Genomic DNA, 26,515 nt, shown 5'->3' on the forward strand with positions numbered 1-26,515 from the left:
TTTTTTGTGTCTATTTCTGTTCATCTTCATCTCATAGTTCTTAGTCTGTCTGTTCTTCCGTCTCAGTGTCTAGACTATTTTCTGGTTGTTGTTGTTGTTTTTGTCTTTCCTCCTTTCATTCTCTCCATCTCCTTGGAGTTTATTGCTTTCCCTGTCATGTGTACCAAGTATCATATTTGCATCAGGTGAAATTAAAAATTAGAAAGCGGGATGCGGGACCAGCGAAAAAATATGGCAATATCCTGCGTGATGGGAGCAGGCAACCGATCAGCCGGCACTGTTGTGTGTGTGTAGGGGGGGAGGAGGCATCCCACCCCACGCTCATCAACCTGAAGTACTTAATCCAGGGTTTCCACAGGAGAGGGAGAAAAGTTATTGGTGGGGTTGGCTATGAAGCAAGGCAGTCACTTAACTCCTCCTTATGCCCCCCCCCCCTTCCACTTTTGGAAACTTCATCTAGCATACCCTATAGAGAAGGGAATAAACTAAGAAGTGACATATATATGCTATGAAGTTAGATGTTCTTCAAATTACCCTACCCTCCACACATACACACACTCACACACATACAGACTTTCAAAAACTTTATCCAGCAATCCTTTTGGAGAGGGGGGAAGAAGATGGATGGGGTGGGATAGGTCATGTAGTACAGATGCCACTTTATATTTCCAACACCCCTTCTGTAGAACTTCATCATGCATTTTCATAGAGAGGAGAGAAAAAAAAAAAAAAAACTTGGAGTGGAATAGACAGCAAATACAGCATAATCTTTGACACAGAATCACTCTCGCACCCACCCACCCCCCACCCCCACACACTTTTACACATTTTAACCTGCAAAGAGGAAAAAGCTGAAGAGGTTATGAAGCCTAAATATTATTTGTTGGTTCCCCCCCCCCCCCCCATACCCTTCCACTGGAGGATACTTCATCCAGCAATTCTCAGAGAGGGGAATAAGATTTGGAGCGGGGTAGGTAAGGAGGCAAGGATGTTGCAATATTCTCCTCCCTTTCTCCTACCCCTCCCCCAATAAAGAAAAAAACAACAACAACAGCCTTTATTCTGCCTTTCAGTAGGAGAGGAGCTGGAGTGGTGGTGGTGGGGGGGGGGGGGGGCAGGGAGGAGGAGGAGGATGAGACGAGGATGTTACTCAATTTCTCACCTGGGCATTCACGGCTGGAAAACATCCGTGAGCTGATAGCATTCTCACACCTCCAGATGAAGATGTCGTACCGAGATAGGGGCAATCTATTTCAGCGAGTCTTAATCTTACACACCAGATAAATCTGTATTCCAGGCTTTGTTTGTTTGAGTGTGTTTGTATGTTTTGTGTAGTGTTGTCTTGTTTTGTTTTGTTTTTGTTTTTGTTTTTCTCCGTGAGAGGAAATGACAGGAGTGATGGTTTTGCCACACCCAAATTCTGGTGTTCCACACATGTGGAGTTTTTAAGTACGTAAGGTGTGTTTGGTACATCACGATGGCGACAAAGAAATTAAACTGTGTATCCATGATGAGTGTTAGCGAAACCAGTCATTCTCTTTGATTAATGTTTTATCTCTTTCTTTGACAGCAATGGGAGGGGGGATACTCTGATATCTTTCCCTGTCAGATTTGTTTTGTCAGAAATGAACAACTTTGTCTGACTTCGAGCTACTGCTTAGGACTTGTGCAATTAAAACGAAGGATTCTAATTGGACAGTAATGCATATCTCCCAACCATTCTGAATTTGAAGGAAAGACATTGAATTTTGATCCATTCCCAGCCCTTGTTTGAATAGGAGTTTCCTATTTTTCTTGATAATTTTACTACACACTCGTAGAGGAACTGCTCTTTCTTTCCTACTTTTGAACCAAACCATCCTTATTTTTCAGTCAGAAAGATTGGGAAGTCTGGTAATGGCTTGAAAAATGAAGCAAAATTAATGAATATTATTAAGTAATCAATTGTACATAATTTACACATCGTACATTATCATTTTGCATCATTTCCATCATACTTGCGCAAGAACAAGCATGGAGCATTGGAATGGACCGATATGACACTAGCTGCACAGTGACTCAAGAAAACAAATTTGTATCATTTATGATGGCCCAGTGATTATCGTTCTTAGAACTTGCATTTACTTTTCCTCATTTTTTTTTTTTTTGGTTGTGTGTGAATTGTGTATGTTGTTGTTTTTTCACGAAATAAAAAAATAAAGAATTGTCATCGTTTCTGATACTCAATCAAAATTTTCTGTATAGATTGGATTAAGAATTGGTCATGAGGACTTCATTATATACAAGTATGTAATCACAGCCTGAATTACTCACACTTCACATACTCGTTGTCCTTACAACTAGAAGTGTATTTACATTGAAGATTATTTCTTCTTCTTCTTTTTTTTTTAGAAATTGCACATAATGGTTTAAGGATTACGTTCAACCAGATAATAATTACATGATGTCAGATGTAAAGGGGTCATCATTTTCATGCATTTGGCAATGGACAATTTAAATGACAGCCTTTCAGAGTTAAGTTTTACCCATTTCATTACTGTTCATCTCAAGAAAACACTCAACAGCCTTTTACTGAGAAGATGTTGCAGCAAGCTAAAGAAGTTCCTGGCGTAAGTTGCAAAGACTCTCCTCCTGTATTGCCAGAGAAATTGTATTAAGGTGTGGCCTGGCGCCGAGCACTTTTCATTAAGGGAAGGTACTGTATGTCAAGTCTGATGTGGCAGTTGGATACCTTCGTTATCTGATTTTGAAGTGCCTTCAGAAGGAGCGCAACCTCCTGCCGCAACCTTGAATCTCAACTTGTCGGACCACCTTGGCGACGAGCCTAATTAGGGAATGAGGAGTGACAAATTGTGCGTAGCGTCTGCGCACCGTTTTTTCTGAGCTCTTGAGCTCTCTCTCTCGATCAGTCAATCATTGGCACACACCGTGAGCAAAGCACCCGTTGTACAGTGAAGCAATGGTGGCATGTAGATGACAAAAAGCAAAAGAAGATTAGGGAAGCATGCATGTGTATAAAAGGGCAAGGCTGTTACACTGATTTAGTATCATTAGACCATTAAATGTCTCAAGTTATTGCTGCTGCCTAATTACTTTCACAATTGAGGTGGGGGATGACATTAGTTGATGTTAGGACACCAAGCTTCTTATGTTTTCCCTCTCCGCAACAAAGTTTGTAGCCAAAGACTTGTTTTCACCTGTGATGTCAAGCAGTGATAATTGGTTATGTGACAGGTTGCACATTGCTTTCCTTCTTTTTGCCCTCTTTCCTTTTATTCGAATACCACAAGCCTCCCTGGCTAGACAAAGAAATCACATTTTTTGTATACAGAGCACATGTCAGCTTTGTCATCCATGACAGTAGAAGGTAATCTGTGAATGATGATCACAGAGAAAAAAAAAACACACAAAAAAGAATTATGATTTGTAAAAGAAAAAAGATAATAATAAATGAATTTAAAGAAAAAAAGGTCACCCATATTGGTGCCGTAGTAGTGGGACCGATACATCAAAACATCTACAAGTCTCCAGGTTTGAATATCTGCCATTGCTGAAATGGCCACAGCTTTCTCATAATTTGCCAGAATTTTTATTAATTTTTACTAATTTTTTTTTTTTTTTTGAGGGGGGGGGGGGGGCCCTTTTTTTAAATTCTTTTTTATAGCTTCCAATATGATAGACTTGTGAACACACACGCAAACACACACACACGCACAAATATTCAGTTCAGTTTTCTTTTTATTCAGAAGTCCTTTGAATAAATTGTTGCTCCTCGCTTTTCTTTCATCAACTGTCAACCAGAAACATTCCGAAGTTTGTTTGTTTGTTTTTTCTCACTTTACACCTTCTGAGCAGGAGACAGGGTATTGCATTTTGCAGCTGATGATGTCGAGACAGGAAAAATGTTCATTGCGAATGTGGCAGATGACATATACAGAGAAATCTAGTAGATGTACGCCACATGCTCCTGCTGTACAATGCATTTTTCCCTCACGTCTTTTCTTTTTCTTTCTTTTTTTAACTTTCCGCCCTAATTGATGTTAGCTGTGTAGCAGGCAACAATTCCCAACATCAAAACCACCTGTTTCAATTAAGATGAGACCTCGATTACAGAGAGTATCACTCGAAACTAGACCCCTCCAGGTACCGACTCCATTCGTGGAGGAGGAGGGATGTAGCTGAGATTACCTGGTAATAGAACAGGAGAGAGCAGAAGAGAGACGGAGAGATACTTTGTTTCTTTTGTTTGTTTGTTGGTTTCCTCTCTGCAGGGCACGGCCCATTTTAGTGTAATTGAATGTAATTTCATGCTACAGTTAATTTTATTGCCTGCGCATTAAGCCGGGACAATATTGGCCATATCTTGAAACCTCCGCCGATCCGGGTGATATGACTTCTGCGAGAGTTCGCAGGGGCCAAGATGAAATTTGTTTGTGTGGTATCTTTCTTTTCTTTTTTTTCATGCTGGAGCAAGTTGATGCAGCAATTGTTTGTGCCTTGCAATGTATCATTCTTGCAGCCCTCTGGAGTAAAGGGGTAGCTTCTTTGCAGACATTACCATATTCCTCAAATTTCAGTATGTGTGTAATGCTGCAATGATATAGGAATACTACTCAAGAATGCTTTATTTATATTTGACTGATTATTTTCTCTCCTCTGGCATATTTTTCCTTTCTCTTAATAGGGGGAGGGGCTCTGCTGTGAATTACCTGTCTTTAAGGATTGATTTTCTTCAGTAAATTTTGATAAGTAATTTAAAAAAAAATCATTGTACACTTTCTGTATAAAGTGATATTAATGTAAAATGGCCATTGAGGGCAAGTGGTAATCAAAAGATGGGTTCGTTAACTTGTGAAAGGCTTTCAAAGGAACAAAAAGAATTATACAGTCCCCATGGACACATGTTTGCCATGGGCAGGTTTGACTCTACAGTAAATGTAGCAGGCTGGGAAAAGAAATACAATGAAAGCTGTCTTCAGTGGTAAACCAAGGGAGATGTAAAAAGTGTTTGTTATAGGCAGGTGGCCGCTTTAGACAGGGTCTGTAACAAACTTTTCTTTGGAGGGAAATTTTTTTAGGAGCCACATACGGCAGGTGGCTGCCAAAGCAGGGTTGACTGTACAAGTTTTGCAGGAAAATTAGAAGACCCCAATAATGACATTGCAATGAACTTTAATCATTCTGCAAAATTCGGAGCAATTCAATTTTCTCTGTAGATATTGGTTTTTTCCAGGTCACATGTCCAGAAATTAGTTTTGGTATTACATGTACCCCAAGAAGAATACGGTCTAGAATATTTTATTTAAGGTATATTGCTTTCCTGTGCTTCCCCCATCCAGTTGACCTGGTCTGTGCCAGCCTGCCGGACACCTACGTGGAGAAGATGCTGAGCTACGTTGCTGGGCAACTTGCCGCCTCCCCCCACCTGGAGTACTACCTGAGGTGGGCCGAGCGACTGCTGACCCTCCATGGGACGCGGCTGAAGCTGAGGCAGGGGTCGTCCAGCCATCAGGCCATGCTCACTGCCCTTCAGAAGTCGCTGGTCACCAAAGTGCAGAGCCTTGGCAAAATGTAAGTGCGCGCTTTCCTCCACCCCCCCCCCTCTCGCCCGCCCTTCTCGATCAAGGCAGAATTGAACAAGGGCTGAAGGCAATATTCATTAAACGAGCCATTTATCCACATGAACAGTTGGCTTTAGAGCAATATCTCAGGGACACGGGCCAATATGAATACTTTGTATGGCATATATTTTGCAGGGTTTTTATTTTCGTTAATTTTTGCTAGTCGGGTGCTATTCGTGAATATAACAACCAGCAAAAATATTAACACTGATCCTGAAACGTTTACATAGCAGTACCAGTAAAACACATGTATAGCACACTGACATTATACTTGCATGTGTTTAAATCATGTTTTTGTGTTTATTACTTAGTGAGTACTGGTAGTACAAGTGCTGAGAATGTCTGCTTCATTTGAATGATCTTGGAATGATTTTAGGAATACATTGTAGTGCGGGCAATTCTTTTAATTAGCTCAAAATGGAAGTGGAAACTGCAAAACTGTTTGATGCTGCTGACTTTGAAATAGTTTACGTTTCACCATTCCTTGTCATATGTGATTTTTCATCTGCTTGTTTAGGTTTAGAAGATATATATTTTTTTGAAGTTAACATTCCATGCTCTTGCACGATGGTTTTGCTATTCAGAGGGGAAAATCCCTTTCCTCCTCCAGAAAACTGAAGTGTAAATTACTGACTGAAGTGTGAAATTGACTCTTCTTGCTCTGTTTTTGACACTGCAAGCACGTCTCCTTGAGAATGTCCCAGACAATAGTAAAACCAGGCGAAGGAAGATGTGCTGCAGACCCCTGAAGCACTCGTCGGTGGACTGCGATGTCGATCAAAAGTGAACTAAAAAAAGATTCATATTTGATCTAACTATGGAGCTCAAAATAATTTGTAGGAGCCAAAGTGGGCCTCGGGTTGCAAAAAGGTTGAGACATGTGGGTATGGACCACCAGGCGTGGATTTTGTACCCCGTGTGTGCATGTATGCTGCCCTCTTGTGGGAGTATGCCACTTGTATAACTGCCTTACTTTGGGTTTCATCCCTCCCCCCCCCCCCCCCCCCCCATGGAGCACAGGACAGAGATAAATTGATACAGAATTGGTAAGATTTGTGTGTTGTACATGGTGGTGATTTCTTCTCCTGAGCTCAGCACACCATGATGAAAAAATTCAACTTTGCTCATTTGCTGTCTCCTGCTTCATGATGTGTTGACGTGAGATGAGCACCTGTAGTTTGTCTGTCTGTGTGTGTGTGTGTGTGTTTGTGTGTGTGACTGTAAGTTTCATATTACGGCCATATAGTTATGTTTATTTTTCTTTTTTTTTCAATTTTATGCGAGATATACAAGATCAGACACACACAGTTCCCTGTATTCATTTACTCTCATCTCTAGAGCATTATGTCTGCATCTATTCCTTCTTATCAATCTTCATCTCTCTATCTCTCTTTCTATCTCTTCCTTTCCTCCCTTCTTCTCTCCTTCTTTCCAACCTGCTGCCAAGATATCTTTCTCTACCTTTTGTGTTTTCCATTTGAAATCTATATTTCTTTACCTTCCTTTTTTCTTCTTGTAGTCTCTCTCTAGTCAGCTTACTTCTCTATCTGATTCTCCTCAACTTTCCATGTGATACTCTCGTACTGTGTATGCTTCATATCTTCAGGCATAATATTTCAGGAATCTGGACATGCAAGGTAATGTTGCAAGTAGTAAAGTTCACTATTGAAAATCAAAGCAACATCATGAGAAATATATATGATCCATATTCAGGCACTAATATTAGCCACTTTCTACCTCAGGGATGATATTCATTTCATTTGTGTTGTGGAAGGCAATATTTTGGCATGTGGTTAACCCGTTTGAAGACTAGTCTGGAGTATACTCGCCAGGTGTCTATTGGGAAAACGTGTCATTTAGCAAAATCAGCTCATCCTCAAAGGGTTAATATCCATGGCAACAATCAGTTGACTACCAAAGTGTCTGCAGTATACAGTAGTCACAGTGGCACCCTACAGTAGTGTATTGATTGTGGTGAGAGAAGAAGGTAGACACGATGCGATGGGAGATGGTATGTGCGGCGCCGCCGCATAGGCAATGAATTCTACAGACCAGCAAACTTGTGACGCAAGACTAGCTGGCCTTGGAAACCACCAGTGATGAAAGAGAACAAGAAATATCTCATGCTCCCAGTCCTATAGATACTTGTGTTTTTGTTGATTTGAGCTGCTAGGATATAGGATAATGATCTACAAAGGTGGAAGCAGAATCAGATACAATTGCAGCTGGAATGCAACGATGATAGTTATACAGGTGAGGACCAAACCTTTTAATAGTTAACCCGTTGAGGACAGACTGATTTTGCTACAACACACATTTCCCATTGACACTTGCCCGAGTAGGACTCGTCCTCAACGGGTTAAGTATCCTGCTTCTCTGGAGGCAGTTCATTGAACTCATTTTGTATGTCTTCCAGCTAATGTGTTGAATCAGAAAAATTCCCTTTTCATGATGCATAAAGCAAAATCAGCTATCATCAGTGTACCACTTATATGCTCTGTGTGACTGCCTTTAGTTACGTATTGTCCTTTCAAAACTTTGGTGCAAAGTTTTATGAATTTTTTTACCCAATGCCAAAAGTCCTCAGCTGGTAAGATTTCGTAAAAAATGAGGAAAAGAGAGCAGCCTATGACCTTGAATTTGTTTGTAAATTAGATAGAATGAATGAAAGTTCTTTGTCTTATATTTCTGCTTGTAATGTTGTTGCTTTTCAAGTTTAGAATGTTAGTAAAGGAGATAACACCCTAAAAGTCTTTGCTTGTGCCTCTAAAAAGGGTGCTAAATTGAAGATAAAAGGTCGGTCTTTTTGTTCCTTTTCGCAATGGCTGATATTGATCCCTGAGAGTGTTAGTCGCTTTTCCACCGGCACCCTGTGGCCGTCCGTCGGAAGTAAATTAAGTGGGCTTGTGGAAACATTTTGAGGAGAGTCAATTAATTGAAGCTCCACTAACGGTGCAATCAACTTCCTGTCCGCAAGACATACCTCGCCTTCCACTCCTTTGGGACCCCCGAGACGTACGGATTAAACAAAATTGCCATTTACGATGACAAGTGTTTGGGAGATCAATTACCGAATATTGAGATGGTTTGCGGAGAGAGAGAACAGGCTATTAGCAGGATTGTAATCTCAACTAAGGTTGTCTCTCTATTTTTACTTTATGAGGGACAGGCGTTTTAAAGATTTCTCTTCATTAGTGAGTTGGCTTTTCTGACCACTCGTGAAGATTCCATGTAATACCCTCTGCAGGGTATTTAAGGTATGAGACTTTCTCTCCTTTTTCTTTCTTCTCTCTTTTCTGTTTATTTTGGTGTGCTGTACAGACTCTTCGTCTCTATCTCTTGATGCCTAATTAATTGATCTAGCATGTGTTTGTTACAACTTCTATTTTGGTTCAGCCTATTTTTCTATTCCTCATCTATCAAACTATATATATTTACATGTCTTTATCTATTTGTATTGTTTTGTATTTCAATTGATCAACATGCCTAAGACGTCATTGTATTACTGTCCGTGTGTCAGGTATCTGAAATTCTCCATGTCATTTCCTTTTATGAGGAAGAGGTGGTAAAAGAAGAGAGGAAAGACTGAGAAAAGTGTGATAAGTCACAGATCTGCCCATTTTATTGCATGTGTTATTGCTGTATTTGATATACCTAGTAGGTTTCTGACATAGCTTGATTCTCACAGAGATGCTTAGAATTGCTTGACAATTTCAATAGCCACGTTCACACTGGCAAAATGTCGAAGTTCTTGAAATTAAAGTCCTCAAAGGTTTGCCAGTGTGACCACAAACTTCCTGAAAACTGCTCGCAAAACTTCTTACTAGTAGTGTAACTGGGGAAATTTCCAAACCCCCCGCAAATCTTCTTGAAGTTTGTGCAGTCTAAACACATCATGCAGCTGAAACTTCACAAAGTTTGTCATGTGACTGGTCTAATTCCTGTTTGCGATGCCTTGCAGCTGTCAAACGGTGTATGCTTTCCTCTTTGTTGCGCATGCGCATTCTTGACTTCAAACTTCAAGAACTGAAACTTCGAGAAGTTTGGCCACCATTGTGAACTGACGAGCAAACTTTAAGTATTCTCTTAACATTAAGTGTTCTCGATTTTTTGTAGTTTTGCCGGTGTGACTGTGGCTAAATGATAATGTTTAATGCAGTGACTGCTAAAGTACTGAATGGTTGTTGCCATGGAAACAGCAGCTGTTAATGTATGAATTCTGGATATAATTTTCACAGAGAACTTAATTTTCTAATTCCCCTATTCCTCCTAAAGACAAGTATCTTTAGACCAGTTCACTGATGTTTTCAAGTCTTATGCATATCTCCATGACTAAGACTTTTCCTGCCAGTCAAAAAGCTTGCCTTAGGCTTGACTGAGGTTTGCCACACATAGAAAAAACTAATACGTACAAAATGCATTCTAAGCATTTAAATGCTTTCAAGTATGTACGGGTAGATGGGGTAGCGTGTTACTAGATTCTGTGTAGAAAAAGATATCCTTTTAACTTCAGATTGAATACATTAGTAAAGCGTCTTTCTTAGAATCCAGCTTGCGTGCTCAGTTCTTGCTATGCCATACAGGCTCAAAGGTGCCAGCTTTCTGCTGGTTAGGAACAGCATTCAAGGAATAAATAAAAATTGATTATGTGTGTGAAATGGAATGTGTGTGTGTGTGTGTGAAGAGGTATTTTGTTGTGAACTGCTTTGACAAAGCAGGACCCTGGGCTTTTGTCGTAACACCTGGCATCTTTCAATCAGTGACTGGAATGTTTGAAAGAATTCCCCCAGCGTTTGTATTGTGTTAATTTCTTCTAGGCCTACACCTAACACATAGAAATGTTCTTAGGAATGCTCCCAGCTGTTTATCATTAATCAATTGTGGCTAGGAATGCAGGGGTTGTAAAGGCTGTATGTATGTTACTTCTGCTGCTTCTGTAAAATATTTGAATTCTATGCATACCTTGGTTCACAAAAGATTGACTTAACAACCACAAAGCTTGCCAGAGGCTTTCCCTACAGAGTAACAACTGATGAATACTGTGCGAATTCCTGCCTGATGAAACTTAATTGCTGGGAGCAGGTGAATGAAATATTTTGTTCGATAAAAGACTATAGGAAAGAAGCATCCATTTATTTTTGTATGACACAAAAAAGGCCTACCTGTATTTACATCTTTTCCTGAGGAGCTTTGAAATTTCTTCGTACAAGTAGTCTGTTTCATTTAGTCATGGCAAATATGTTTGGCAACGTTTGCTAGGTAAGGGAGTGATTTTGATTTGCTCCAAGCAGAGTTGCTGTTTTCTTTCTTTTGTTTTCCTTTAATGTCTAGGTTAAAAGGGATTATTTCATCCAGAATTACTGTAGTTTTTACCAAGGTTTCAGTGTGAAGGAAAACATGAACCTCTCGACACTAAAAATTTCTGTGATCAAACCCATTTAATATGAGGGTGTAAATAGTGATGGCATAAGCTTTATCGATCTAATGAAGATATTAACACAGCATGGTAGCTTGCAGTATGGAGACAAATAAGAGGGTGCAAGTGTGTAACTACCTGATGAATTTATGTTCCCTGCTCCAATAGAGCATGCTTTAGCTGCCAATTTTTGTATCAATCATAGTTATATTGCAACCATCTAGAACAATGATAACTGTACCCCCCCCCCCATTCTCTGGCCCTATCCCTCAGTGAAGATTACATTCTATTATCGGGCAAGCACCCATCTGATCTAAAGTGGTATTTTAAAGGAGGCTTTTGCACAGAAACAGTGGCTGTTCAAGAGGGATCCTAGAGCTAAGTGTCAAGAAGACAAAAACAGTGAAACTTGAGAATGCCTCGGGCAGATTTGATTAAATTGCACGCGCATGTCTGTCTCTATCTCTCTGTCATATGCAAGGCTTTCCTGGGTTCATTGAATGTTTGCTACCATGCTGGCCCTTTGCCCCAGTGCCACTCACTCTCTCAGTATGCCCGCAAATATTAGGGGTGAGACCCCGACGTTGACCGCATTGTTATCAAGCGTCCACCTTCGACCGTGATCTGCACTGCCTGCGACCAATTACACTGTTTACAAACGCCCCGGCTCGTCCCGTGTCGGGATCAGGGCGGGTGTTTAAATTGAGAATTAATGGCGGGCCTTTGTAAACAGTGTGTTGACGAGAAAACAGGGAAAGCGGTCGTTTCGACCCCCCGGCATCTGGGTTAGGCAATACCCCGCCAAGTTGTAACTGAAATGTGTGGAAGGTAATCAAGAGCTGAATGCGAAGGTGTGAAGTGAAAGAATACTCACTATTTATTTGAAAAAAGGTTGACCTGAAAATTTGTAAGCAGAGCCAGCAAATCTTCACAATTCTGCAGCCAGCTTTCTGAAATTTTAAGATGTGTCTTTGTGTTTTGATGAGAAAATGTAAGAATCTTGCCAATTCTGGAATTACTTTGGCCCATTGACATGCATGTAAGGGTCAAGCACAGTATCTTCCTGATTGCTTGTTCGAGCTTTGCTGAGTTCAGTGAATCAGTGACTGTTGGCGACCCCATATAAGGTACATCATGGTTGCCTTTGTAATTACGAGGACTTGCAGAAAGAGGAGATTTAACTGTTGAATCACAGATAAAGATTCAACACTATTTTTTTTTTGTCACATTTCATGGCTGTCTCCTTTCTTAAAAAGGCAGGTACTGTACATATTATCTTATAAGACTGAAGATACTATGTTATCATTTTCAGATATCAAGTAAAGTATTTAAAGTGTAACTACCCCATGGGTGACTAGTTGAGAGTGGTACTAATTGGTACGGTTAGAGTAAGTCACATCAGTAGTTTATCTGAAGATGTGTAAAAATACAAGTTTTAAAAAGTCCATCAAGCTTGTGTGAAAGTTGTAACATACACTTCCAGATGTAGCATTCTACCTCTGCAACTTGTACATTCCATGTGAATGAGAAAAAGTGCTCGGAGATTTTTTTTTTTAATCATCTTCAAAAGCTTCCTGTTTTTTCAGTCACTGTGTGATAAAAATCTCTCCTAAAAGAAAAAATATATCATAACTACCAATTGGGATGTTGTTTCACCATTGTCCTAAAATTGTCACTCTAAGTTGCAGTTAGTTTACTTTCTACACCATATTTTGTGGGCATAATTTCTAGTTATAATTCGTGTGAGAGGATTTCATAAATTGTTAGACTTATAAAAGCAGTGCCTGACTATTATACTAGAGTTTCTGACTATGTGGTACCATTTGCGTGTTGTGTGAACTGCTTGCATGGCATCATGTATTGGGGGTGATACTTGAGCATGTTGTATCCATTGACTTTTGAAAGTCACATATAACCGCAGTGAAATGTAATGAATACTGTTATTTGGTGAATAAAGGATTTTTGTTCTAGAGGACTCTAACATGCCTTCCCCCTTGCAAATTAGGGATACTGCCTTTAAAACTGTCAATTGGGACTGTTATTTCTCTGCATTCCAAAGCAGGATGAAAGGATGAATCAGCGACATACTTGTGCAACATTGCACAGGCGCCTCCGATCAAGTGTCATGTGACAGAGATCGAATGTCACCTGACAAATTGGAGTGTGGCCGAACATGACGGCAGGGCTCCAGCCTGCTATCCAAAACTCCATACTGCTAGATGCTTTCGGGAACATCGCTGGGAATTGAAAGTGCAAGCTTAATGTCACTTTTGAACCATCACAAGTTTTTTTTTTTTTTTTAAATTCTTCTTTTTTTCTTGAAATGACACTCATCCCAACAAATCTTCTTCCCTCCTCATGTTTCCTCTCTTCCTTAGTCTCATCTTGTCTGTTTCTGTCTTCAATATTCTCTTTGTCCCATGCCCTAATTATTACGTCTTTTCTCTTTCATCTTGGTTTATTACCATTTGTTGTAATAAAAATGATTTAGGTTTCCTCCCACTCGTTGCGATAGAACCTTTGCTTCTTATTTAGGTTCCACCACTTTTATTAAAATGTGCAAGCATCCTTATGTGGTTTCATACATAATCAATAATTTTTTTTTCCATGCAACAAAAGTGTCTGGTAATGTTTATTTCTGCATCTGGTTCATGGTTTGAATAAACTTCCATTATCAGTTAGGTACTTTATTTCCAGGGCCCCATTTATACACAATATTTTTCACAGGGTTTTTAAGTTTTGGGAATTCCACGAGTTGGATGCTATTCACAAATTTAACAGTGTAGGAAAATATTAACTCTGATCCTGACATGAATGCGACATGCACACATACATTTCTATATCCATTGCTGTTTTCCACAATTATGAATTTAACCCCTTGTGAAATTGTCACAGTATAAAGAAAGAAAATCATCCATAGCAAGGCAAGCGGTGATGACTGAAAAAGCATCATACAAAATCATTTCCAGGGTGGCTAGTACGAGAAGTAGGCAGATTCTTGCTTTGTGGTGGAAGCAACCTTGACTTTTCTCCCTGGACAGCCCGGCTCTTTCATTCTCTTATTCATTCATTCATTTATTCATTCATTCGTTCGTTCATTTGCTCTTTTGTTCGCCCATTCATTAGGAATGGGCCCCAGCGGTGTCGTTGAACTTTGAAAATGCTCTCATTTTCCGGCGGGGCGTGTTTTGCAGCCGCGCATGCGACGTCAAATGTGTTGGATGGCTGCAAGCTATTGTATGTCCCCAATCGCCCCGTTTCACAAGTGTTTGTGCGCTGAGATCCTCGTTTTCTCCTCAGCCGAGGAGAGGAGAATGAGAGAGAGATATATATAGAGAGATATATAAAGAGAGATATATAAAGAGAGATAAATAGAGAGAGATAGAGGCAACTTGATTATGTGCTCCACTATTCCTTATAGCAAGGGGGGGGGGGGATTTGGGTGGGATGATGTGATCACTTATCAATGTTAAACATTGAACAGTAAGTAACACCACTGGAAGTAACTTGTGAAGGCTCACACATGCATATACAAACACGGCGATGCGCAAATATCGCAAAACTCCCTCTACTGTTCTGTGTGCAGTTCAGTGGAGTTTGTGGAGAACCTAGTGTTGTCCATACTGGAAGTGGGGAAAAAGTCCAGGCATGAAAAATGGGACAGAGAATGAGTTTTTCAGGTGTAGTAAGCAAAGGACAATAAACGTCCATCAATTTTGCTGCTGAAATCTCACCCGATGCCTGCCTTTTAGAATCTACCGCTTTACTGGAATTCAATGTTGCAACGTTGCTGTAGTTGTTATTTTGTAACGTATTAGCATTACCTACTCCATTGCATATCCAGGCTATTGCACCCACATTTCTTCAATTCCAGTGCACATTCCAATAAAATTCCAGTTTCCTGGCATTTTTGATGGATAATTTTTCCATAAACTCTATCCATGACAACCGAAATCATCGACAGCAACTTTGCCTTGGGGTCACCTAGCTGCACCGAAAGCAGTCAACTCAAATTTCAAATGCAGAAAATGAAAGAAGCAGGTGGAAGAGTGAGCTCATCTCAAGGCATTTGGCCCAGAAACATCCACAGATTTGAAAAAAACACCACGAAATACTGGCCCATTATCCCAGAGGATGATGGGATAGGTTTCGCTACTCCTTGCACCGATCCGCAGTAAGCCAGGAAGAAGAAATTTTGTGCCCTCCAGATGCTATGACTGCCAGACGATGTAATGTGGAACAATGTTGAGCTTCTGTCAGAACAAAAAGTCGTGCAGGTGTTGTAGATGTTCTGACATTTCTTGAAATTGTGCTTTCCGTCAGAATGATTTATAATAGTTTGGAGCGAGAGTTTTTGAAAGAAGCAAGAGTGAGTTTGTGCTACATAGTCCGTAGGAAGAATGCATAAAATCTTTGCTTCATTGTGTGATCGTTCACAACACAGTCCTGCTCATACATTTTTATGTGAGTAAAAAATTGTGTCTTGTTTTGAGTGTTGAAATTGATTGCAAAATTCTCACTTAAGGAGAGGCAGCGAACATTATCCTGTTAGACATTATAAAGGTCTTTGTCAAATCATTCAAGATATGATTGCATGCTTTCATTGACCTACAACCTCTTGATGGCCCACAACTATCTGGGTCAATGGAATTCAGATGAACGAGAATAAGGGCATAATAATCATAACTGTCTATGCAATAAAATAGAATTAGTGTTTGATGTGCTCCATCCTAAAGGCTCAGAGCATCTTCAAAATCACAGAAATGGAGTATTTATAAATAAACACTATTCAGAAAAGTAGAGTAAAACATTTTGACCAGCTTTAATCCAGCCATGGACATCACACAGTAGGCCCATGCAGGCATTTTTAATATGCGTATGCATATTGGTATAATTATACATACATGTACATATGGGCAATTCCGCAGTTAGGTGGACATGACATGGATAAAAGAAATGTGTCTCTTTATCTTACTCTTTAATTTAGGTATCAACTAATACCATGGATGTTCACCAATCATTAAGGTCTTTCAAATTCAGTAGATTTTATTTTTCGTATTTATTGATTTTCCGAGATCTAAAACCATCACTTAAAATGTACATGTGGGACTGGGGGTGCTGAAATTCACTTAAATGCAAATTACAGTGGGTTCCTTTGAAAATTTTTCCTCAAAGTTTTGCTAAAGGGTAAAAGATGAATACATTTAAATACTCAAGAAGTCATGTGACATTTTGTCAATTACAAAAGGGTGAAATGACCTGCGGAATTACTCCGGACAAATGTAACGTTACTAACCGTAACGTTACTAACCATGCTTTTGGGGGTCTAGCTAATAAAGTATCAGTCGAACTGCTAAAAATATTTGTGTGAACACTTGTCATGATGCAATAATTGAAATTAATGCAACACTTTGTTTGAAGTAACTTGAATTTTTGCACACTTTTTGTTACAAGACAATGATTTTTTTGTCATGTCCTTTTTTCGTAACGTTACTAACCAGCCCTTTTAGTTGCCATAGCAATTCTAATATTTACTGGATTGTATTCATTCTTTTCTATATCATAAACCTGGGAAGGATGAACATGTTTTTAACATGATTTTGACTTGAAATGAATAAATGGTGATTTAGTAGTAAAAATAAATATCTAAATTTGTTTAAATGTAACGTTACTAACCGAGGAATTGCCCATATACACATGCACATACACACATCTTTGTGTAGAGCTGGAGATTTGATTGAAACAAATTTTCAGAGCTTTTTTCTAAGAACATTGTAGTTTGTGGATACAGACTGCCTAATGATCTAGGGGCGATAATTTCAAAGCTCAAATGCTGTAACTGAAGGTCGAAGCATGGGCTAGGCTTCAAGTTATTGGGTAGCTGGGTTGAAGGTTGGGATTTGAGGATCTGAGATTTCTGCTAGGGATGTATACAATTAAGTGTCAGTGAATGGTTGGATAGTTTGAAATCTTTCCAGTTTTGTTATGCCATCACAAAAGTACCCAGTCCAAGTCAGAAAAGTTTATCACCCCTCCAGCATTATTTTGCCAGCATGGCAAAAAACAAGCCCCCTTTAAGTATTTCCTATTAGTTTTGGGATGATCACATTTGGTAGAGAGCTGCATTCTGTCATGAAGTAGACAAATTTGCCTCAAGCTTGACAGAAAATTAGATTCTTGCATCTTGAAGTAAAAATCATTATTATTGAGTGCAGGAAACTTTGGAATGATTAAATGGGAGCTTTCTGAGAAGGAGATATTGTATTACTTTTGTTATATAGAGGAGGCTGCAACAAATATGCAAACATGCATTTGAGACTTTTGCTTTTTCCACAAAGCAATCCTGAAATTGACAGAGGAGACAAATGTCTTGCCAGCTTCCATTATCCATTTAGTTTTAGGGGCAAAGCATTCACCTTGAAATAAAGAAACTAGTGCAAAGGAAAAAGAGCGAGAAAGAGAGAGAGAGTTAGAAAATCTATTGCAAGGTTGCATTTGTTAAAGGAAAGCCCTCTCGTACAGTTCGTGTGAAGATATTGCAAGCGGATCTCTGATGGCAGTGCATTCGCCGTAGATTTCCGGTGATGAGATTAGGCATTCCATGTGACAATTTGGCGAGCTTCCCTTTTGCCCCCCTTTAGTGGGGAGAGCGAATATCCCTCTTAAATCTCGTCGGGGGAGAGCAGAGGCCAATCGGCTGGCAAGGTCCGCGGGCGTGAGGGACCTGCCGTATCCCCTCTTTGATGCAATTGAGATCCAATTGTTACGGCAACTTGCGCGCTGTCGTTGATATTTGATGCTTCTGTTTAGAGCGGCTTACCCCGAGACCCAGGAAGGTCAAACTACACCCACCCCCTGCCCTTGCGGGCATGCATGGCATGAAATAATTCATCCAAAGAGTCAAGAGTTTCTGAAAACTTTATTGTCAGTGAGCTGCAGAAAGGAGGTAGAGGGGCACAACCTTTCATCACCTTTAAAGGGACATTCCAGATGATTTATGTAGTTGTACATCTTGCAGTACATAAATCGATAGTGCACCTCCATTGTACATAACATAGCTACTTACACTTAGCTCTAAATTGCACCAATACAAGAGGAATTGGCTGACTGCTTTTACTGTATTAGCTTTACAGAATCATGCTTTTTTTTTTAATGAAAATGATTTAATAAATGCTCTTAATCCATCTGATTTGGTTCATGATGAATGTTTTCATGGAATCTACAAGACAGCCTTGATACCAGACTAGTGTTTATCTGCTCAAGGTTGCTGTTGCTTTATGCTTGAGGATGTGATTTAATGTGTGTGTTCTATATAAAATGGTGTGTATATTCACCATGTGCACATACATGTATGTGCACATACATGTATGTGCACATACAATAACAACTTCATATCTTCCCAAGATCTTCACTATAAGTAGCCTTAGTACATAGTTTTATATTTATACTTATGTATAAAAGAAAATAGAAGTCTTGCTGTCGGTATATTTTTATTATTGTCATGAGATATAAGATGAAAATCTTTCACACAGTCAAGGATTTAAATGTCATCCCGTGGCTTAGCAATCAAATTGTAAAACAAAACATAATTTGACTAATGGTGGCTGTAGGGAAAGAGATGAAACAAACAGCCACACAGACCAGATGAATGAAGGCTGCATCCAAAAACAGGACAAAACTCCATTCAGAACAGGTTGAACTGTTTGTGTGGTTTTTTTTAGATCATCATGGTGCTTTCGTGATAGGAAGTATGCCCATGGGGCAATGAAATCGCTTCTTGTATAAATGTAATCACACCTATACCAAAACATCAGTGATGAAAAATTAAGACTCTTCTTATGCCTTAAAGTCTCTGCAGATGGAGAATTTTTGATTGAGCTGTTTAGAGAAGGGTGAAGTGACATGATGCCTTAATATCAAACTCTTTGAAAAACAACATTTCAAGTAATTCTTCTATATTTTAGTCAGTCAGCAACAAAAGATAACTGGATCAGTCAGTGAAAACAGCAAGAAAATTGGGCACGCTATCTGTGTTTTTAATCAGCGAAGCTGTAGGATGTGTGATAAGAAAAACTAAATCTATGAAATTTACTAATTTTTGAGCTTAAACGTTTTTTTTTTTTTTTTCTTTTTAGTTGGGTGCAGGAGGGTTACTATTCAAACAGTGAATATAAAAACTTAACTGACTTGGGGAAGTTCTCGTAAGTGAACGAATGATTTTAATCTATTTGTAAGATTGAGGACTTGTTGCTTGAGATGGAAAAGTGAGTTTTAAAAGGTCAGCCTTATTAATAAAAAAAAAATGAAGATTTAATCAGCTATGGGATGGCTATCTGGAATGCAACTACAATTATTGGAAAAAGCCAAGTCTATAGCAACACCTCACCTCTGTCATTATAGCTGGGGACTGTATGGAAAAAGTGGACTCATTTTCAGGCCATGTTGTGGTTGCTGTTTCTGTAGCAACAGGATTGAGGCTCCACTTGAGGTATGTTTTGCAGGGGTCCGAAACACTCAAGGCGATCTGAAGGAATCCAGCCCTATTTGTTCTGGTTTTTTGTTTGTCTGGGTTTCTTGTTTTTTTTTTTTTCCTACCATAGGAAATTGAACCTGGCAGATATAATAGAAAGGCAATTTAGCTGCTCTTGTGTTTCAGATTAGGAAAACAACATTAAATGGATTATGGAAGAGATGGTTATAACAAGACATAGTTTAAGAATGGGGGAGAGACATAGAAGGAGACATAGGGGAGACATATAGGGAGAGAGACAGAGAAGTGACACGGAAGGGAAAGACAGGATAGAGAGAGATGGGGGAGGGGGTGGTGGGTGGAAGAGTTATAAAGGAGAGAGACAGTGTAGTGACATGAGAGAGAAACATGGGGGATAAACACATTGGGGGAGATATAAAAGGGAAAATAGGGGAAGTAAACAGACATTGGGAGACATATAAGAGAATGACATAGGTGAAGGGGAGACATATAGGGAAGGACAAGAAGAGACATATGGGAGAGAGATATATAAGAGGAGAGATATATAAGGGAGAGACATGGGGAGATATATGGGAAAGAGACATATGGGGGAGAGATATTTGGGGGAGAGATATTACAGGGAGAAAGACAGGAGAGAGACATATTGGAGAAAGACACATAAAGGTAGAGACATACAAAAGGAGGCATACAGGGGAAAAGATGGTTGCAACTTAAGACTTCTGGTTTGGTGGGGGTGAACATATAGAGGGAGAGAGATTTTGGGGAGGGATATACAGGAGAGAGATGAAGAGGCATAGAAACATAAAGGAGGAGAGATGGAGTAAAAAGAGTGAATGGACAAAAACAGAGATGGAGGGCAACATAGGGAGAAGGATGGGTGCGTCTACTTTGCTGACATTCGGTATTTCTAGAGGAGACTATTCTGGCCTTGAATTGTTTGGGCTGCCACTGTTGGCATGAAATTAGAGAGGATAAATGATGAATCGTCGTGGGTAAAGCATGGGCCAATTATCGCCAAGGATTCTCCCCCTTCCCCTACCCACTGGCTCTTGGCCTATTTTCTTCGTACTCATTTCTTTTTCCATCCTCCTGTCCCTGCGTAAAATGTCCATGCCCTGGAGAGTAATTGATGATTTTCCTCAACGCAACCTTGCAGTCTCGGCAATAAATCACCGAGTTACCTTGAAGTATAGAGAGATGGATTCACTTCCTGTGGTGTAAAAACCCTGTGGAGTAATCTTCATTGTCATCATCTGACTTTGTGACCGCGGTTTACCTTAAAAAAAAATGCTCAATGCAAAGCAGGCTTTAAGTCAGACTGGCGGAACATGATATTCACGGTCTCTATCACCAGTAGGTGTCACGCGTGGTCGACAATGTGGGTATTGGCAAGACAGACTATTACTTTACGTTGTTTTGTTTTTTCTAGCGTGATGTATGCATGAGCCAAGTGCCTCAAGAGACACAAGCCTTTCTGAACGTCGATTACCTCTTCCATACAAGAGGGTTCCGTCCTGTCAGCAAATACTCGGATCCCACTCAGTCTCCGTCAAATGAAAACACTGGCGATTCACTCTCCAAACATTATTGTGCTTGAGTGACTGTTTCCTCCTGTTTTTTGCTTGTTTTTTTTTCTAGGCTCACCCTTCACTCATTTGAAACATTGTCAAACATTTTGTCACTTTCTCTGGAATTCTCCTTTACGTCAATGGATTCACAGTATGCCAAATGATGTCATTTGGAGCCTGAGTATGGTTCTGGCTTCGGGGGAATTCCCAGAAATACATTCAAAATATATATACGAATATATTACAAAGGTTTCCCTTTCTGCCTCGCTATGGCCATTCAGAAGATGTCACTGCAAAAATTAAGTTGTACATGAACAAAATTGCTGGTATAGTGATTACCAAGTACTAAGAGAGTGATATTTTGATAAACTTAGTTTATTGCAAACTGATCCCATTTACTTGATTGGGTAGTACTTGCCATATTTTTGTGAGCACTTGGTCTTAATCAGGGGGGCGTTTCATCAACGAGTTCGTCGGAGGTTTTCACCGACGAATTTGCTATCTGCCAATCAGACGCAAGGATTTACACTGACAACTGTTAAAAGCTAATGAAATCCTTGGTCTGATTGGCTGATAGCAAATTTGTCGGTGAAATCTGCGACGAACTCGTTGATGAAACACCCCCCAGGTCTTCATGATTTGATAAAAATGTGTCTATATGATATTTTTACTCATCTACGGTGTGAGAGAATTTTTTTTTTATAATGTACAAGGAGTCTTTTAAAACAACTCTAAGACAGTATCTACCCAGAATAAACCATTTTACTGCAAATTTCGCTTTGACAAGCAGACTCTCGGACTTCCAACCAAATTTCTCTCAGAGTATTTCATTGTCGCAATAACATTAGCCAAAAAAAAAAATCTGCTCAAACATTACTTTAAAAAAAGGCAATTTGTTAATCATATCTCTGAGCCGTAATGTATGCGCATTTTCTTTTTCAGACCAATATGTAAATATCATTTGATGTACTTGACACCGTGATCACATCCTTTTGATCACTTTGTGACCACCAAAAGTGTCATCATTTCTTGTTGATGGTTGTTATTCAAATGAAATGAAGTGAACCACATATTAATTGTTTTATATCTTTTTGTTCAGTGAATATTTTTCATTTTAGTGATAAGAATTGCCAGAGCAAATGTATCATAATTCAACTGGTGTGTTGAAATACATACATAATCATCACTGTCTCTTACAACATGACCCGGGTCTTTAAGGTGTACCAATACCCAGCAAATCAGATATGTGTACAGTTGGAACACACACACACACACAAAACCAGCCATAATTCACCTGTGATAGCCCCTGAAAGTATACATATTTCAATAAATCAGATCATATCTCTATAGCAATTTGGCACGTGTGCTCCATGTTTAAGTTCTGCTCCGTAAGCGCCGGTACTGATGTGTGCAGGTTCTACCTATGCGCACACGTTTTTATGAATAATATAGAGATTCCATGTTGATCATTTAGCTGATCATGCACACCCATTGCGTATCACTATCACTGAAGACGTTTTAGGAAAAAATATCAATAGTGCGATTGTTCAATTGAAGGAATTTGGTGATTGACTAGTCTATTTCAAGTCGTTTTTGTTTTTGTTTATCTCTAAAAGTTACATTTAGACACCAAGAAATAAAAATTGGAATGACAAAAATTATTTCTTTGGCAGAGGGCATGTCTCAAGTATATTCTACAAATATAGCAAACGTAATACTCAGGACAGGGTATTGGTCACTTTAACATGAGCGGCAGTAGTTCTTTTATCCACACATCTGCCTCATCAGCCTCATCAGTCTAATACAAGGGAACAGTAGCAGACATGAAACTTACAACAACAACAAAAATGGAGGGAAGAGACTGTTCCACATGGCTGCAGAAGGATTGAATACCAATAAATGTGCTTGTGATATGCGTTCCAGTCTGAGTCGCCGTTACGTGAGACTAATTCTCGTGGGCAGATTCTCAGAATTGCAATTAGCCGTGGGCGATATAATGGCTCTGTTGTGACGGAAACTTAAACGGCTCTCAGTCTCCGGTTACAGGGAACACTGGGTTCATTAAGAAAAATAAGGAAGCTCTAACTTCCTTCAAGCTGTCTGGTCAGCATCACAGTGAATTTGATAGAAATGTGCATGAGGCATTCAGAGCATCACCAAAGTGATGCATTGTTTTTGTCCAGTGACAATCCTTTTAAGTCTCAGCACCTGATGAAAGGATAAACACCCTTTTAGTATCACTGCAGGAGCTGTAAAAGCAAGAAAATAACAACAGCAACGACGAAGCTGTGGCTGTCCATATAGCCTGTCTTACATGCATGAAGAGGCAACTGCCCCCCCCCCCCCCCATGACTGAGACTGCATAAGAAGTTGTCATATCAGAAGCAAAAGGGTGTTAAAGCTTTAGATAACTGATCATGCCCTTCCTGCTTCTATGCTGACAAATTTGTGGATCCTTATCTGTTGTTAACTTCGTTTGCTTTTTTAGCCCCTCCTGACAGAATAGTGTGATGATGTTAAGATGATTTAAATTATAAACCAACTGTCCATATCTTCAGGTTTGATGATCTTATCTTTGGGGTTAGAGGACAAATTCAAATGGGTATGTGTCCATTTCATCTTACTTCGAAGAAAAAAAAAGGAGAGGACACGTAATTAATTTATTTTTGAGTAGGCGGTATCCTTGATATAAGGATAATATTGCCATATGTATGAATCCATCATACTGTTCCAGAGCTAATTGATGTTAGAATGAAAGCAAGTGTCTTTTTCTTTAATCTGATTGTTCTCTCTCTTTTTTTTTTTTTTTGAAGTATTTGCACTTTGCCCCCAAAGTTGGGTATTAAATTGATTTGTTGTCCCCGCCGAACGAGTTCGAGCAGGGGACTATGAAACGGGCTCCGTACGTGTGTGTGTCTGTGCGTCCGTCCGTCCGTGCGTCCGTCCGTGTGTGCGTCCGTGTGTGATCAAAATGTTCAATTTGCTACTTCTCTGTCATTTATGAGCCAATTTTGATTCTGTTTGCTTTATATGATAGCACTACATGGGAGCTTTGAAACTTCTACACAGAATTTCAGTTGTGACCTTTGACCTTGACCTTTGACCTATAATGTACATTTTGCTACAAAATGCTCCTCCTTCGCCATTTCTAACCCAATTTCGATTCCGTTTACTTTATGTGATGGCACTAGTTGAGGGCTTCAAAACTTGTAAACAGAATTTTGACCTTTGACTTCTTTGACCTTTGACCTTGATTTTTGACCTATATTGCACATTTTGCTACAAAATGCTACTCCTTCGCCATTTCTAACCCGATTTCGATTCCATTTGCTTTATGTGATGGCACTAGGTGAGGGCTTCAAAACTTCTACACAGAATTTTGACCTTTGACTTCTTTGACCTTTGACCTTGATTTTTGACCTATATTGCACATTTTGCTACAAATGCTACTCCTTCGCCATTTCTAACCCGATTTTGATTCCGTTTGCTTTATGTGATGGCACTAGGTGAGGGCTTCAAAACTTGTACACAGAATTTTGACCTTTGCCTTCTTTGACCTTTGACCTTGATTTTTGACCTATATTGTACATTTTGCTACAAAATGCTACTCCTTCGCCATTTCTAACCCAATTTCGATTCCGTTTGCTTTATGGGATGGCACTAGGTGAGGGCTTCAAAACTTCTACACAGAATTTTGACCTTTGACTTCTTTGACCTTTGACCTTGATTTTTTACCTATATTGCACATTTTGCTACAAAATGCTACTCCTTCGCCATTTCTAACCCGATTTCGATTCCATTTGCTTTATGTGATGTCACTAGGTGAGGGCTTCAAAACTTCCACACAGAATTTTGACCTTTGACCTTGATTTTTGACCTGTATTGTACATTGGCTACAAAATGCTACTCCTTCGCCATTTCTAACCCGATTTCGATTCCGTTTGCTTTATGTGATGGCACTAGGTGAGGGCTTCAAAACTTTACCCAGAATTTTGACCTTTGCCTTCTTTGACCTTTGGTCTTGATTTTTGACCTGTCTTGTACATTGGCTACAAAATGCTACTCCTTCGCCATTTCTAACCCGATTTCGATTCCGTTTACTTTATGTGATGGCACTAGGTGAGGGCTTCAAAACTTCTACACAGAATTTTGACCTTTGACTTCTTTGACCTTTGACCTTGATTTTTTACCTATATTGCACATTTTGCTACAAAATGCTACTTCCGGCGGGGACATATATTACGCACCGCATAATTTCTACTTTTCCTTGTTCTCTTCCATTTACTACTGTATATGACTAGCCAGTATTAAACCTACATTGGACATAATAGCTATTTGAAACATACAAGTAAATATGTGTTCAAGCAATGGATACAAAATAAAATTGCAGCAAAATCCAGTCCACTGCTTACTTTATGCATACTGAACAATCCACTTTGCTTGTTGCACATTGTTGTTTTGTTGTTTTGTTCATCTGTTGTTGCTCTATCAAATTGTAGTTCAGAGTCTCAAATTTACAACACTTTCAGCATAGTGAAATTTCAGTGCCTCTGTGTAGTTTTGGAAAAGTCTCCTCTCTACTTGGCAGTCATTTTGTAGGAAGGATTGTATTTGTTATATATATTGTGATATCTCAACCATTTCAAAACCAATTTTCATCACATAAACTTTGAATTCCTCTTGGAATTGTATGCCCTTTGTTATTTCATAAGAGGTTTCACATTATCTCACAAAAAAAAAAGGTTAGAAACCTGAAGCCCCATCTCAACCAAAACTATACCATCCCTCTATTGGTATATGTGAACAGTATTTGAATTTCAGGACATAATTTTCGATCACTTAATTTTTTAATACTCATTATTATTTTACTACAAGTGCCTGTGAAAATTTGACCCAGAAACTCGGGGGGGGGGGGGGGGGTTCAGAGCAACTGCCCCTTGTGAAGCCTGACATTATTGATTGGTGGCTCAAAAGTCCAGATCAACTACAATTTGAAGCAGGTGATAATTGGGTCAAGTTCTTTAACTCCAACCACACAAGTCGCCACTGAAAATCTGAAACAATTCCGAACCTCTCCAATAATTTTCTTGAGAATGGGAAATTGATTGTTGGCAGCCAGTGGTGTGATTGATTACTTCTCGAAAGATGGCAAAAATTGAGATGGAACAAAACCAGGCAGGCACGAAATTGCTTGAAGTGGTACGTAGTAATGGGGCAGAGGCTAATAGGCTAGTCAGTAAGTATAGCCAGAGGGCGTTAGATTTGATTTTTGTGTGTTCCTCTCTTTTTCTTTTTTTTTTCTTTTTTTTTGGGGGGGGGGGGGGGAAGGAGAGGGAGGGTCAACTGCATTTTTTTTTCTGCCCCGGCTTGTCTAGTTTTGTGTTGTTCATCCATTAGCTCCAGAAAGCTCTATCCATTA

General features: G+C 39.4%; 1 protein-coding gene across 1 annotated transcript in view; it reads left to right on the top strand.

The window, feature by feature from the left end:
- Positions 1–26,515, top strand: part of LOC140235452 (periodic tryptophan protein 2 homolog) — a 79,259-nt gene that overhangs the window by 38,434 nt on the left and 14,310 nt on the right. The window contains exon 17 of the mRNA XM_072315479.1: positions 5,340–5,571. Coding sequence (XP_072171580.1) covers positions 5,340–5,571 — 232 coding nt within the window. The remainder of the gene's footprint in view (positions 1–5,339; positions 5,572–26,515) is intronic.

Source organism: Diadema setosum, chromosome 11 (assembly GCF_964275005.1).
Source record: "Diadema setosum chromosome 11, eeDiaSeto1, whole genome shotgun sequence".
NCBI lineage: Eukaryota > Metazoa > Echinodermata > Echinoidea > Diadematoida > Diadematidae > Diadema > Diadema setosum.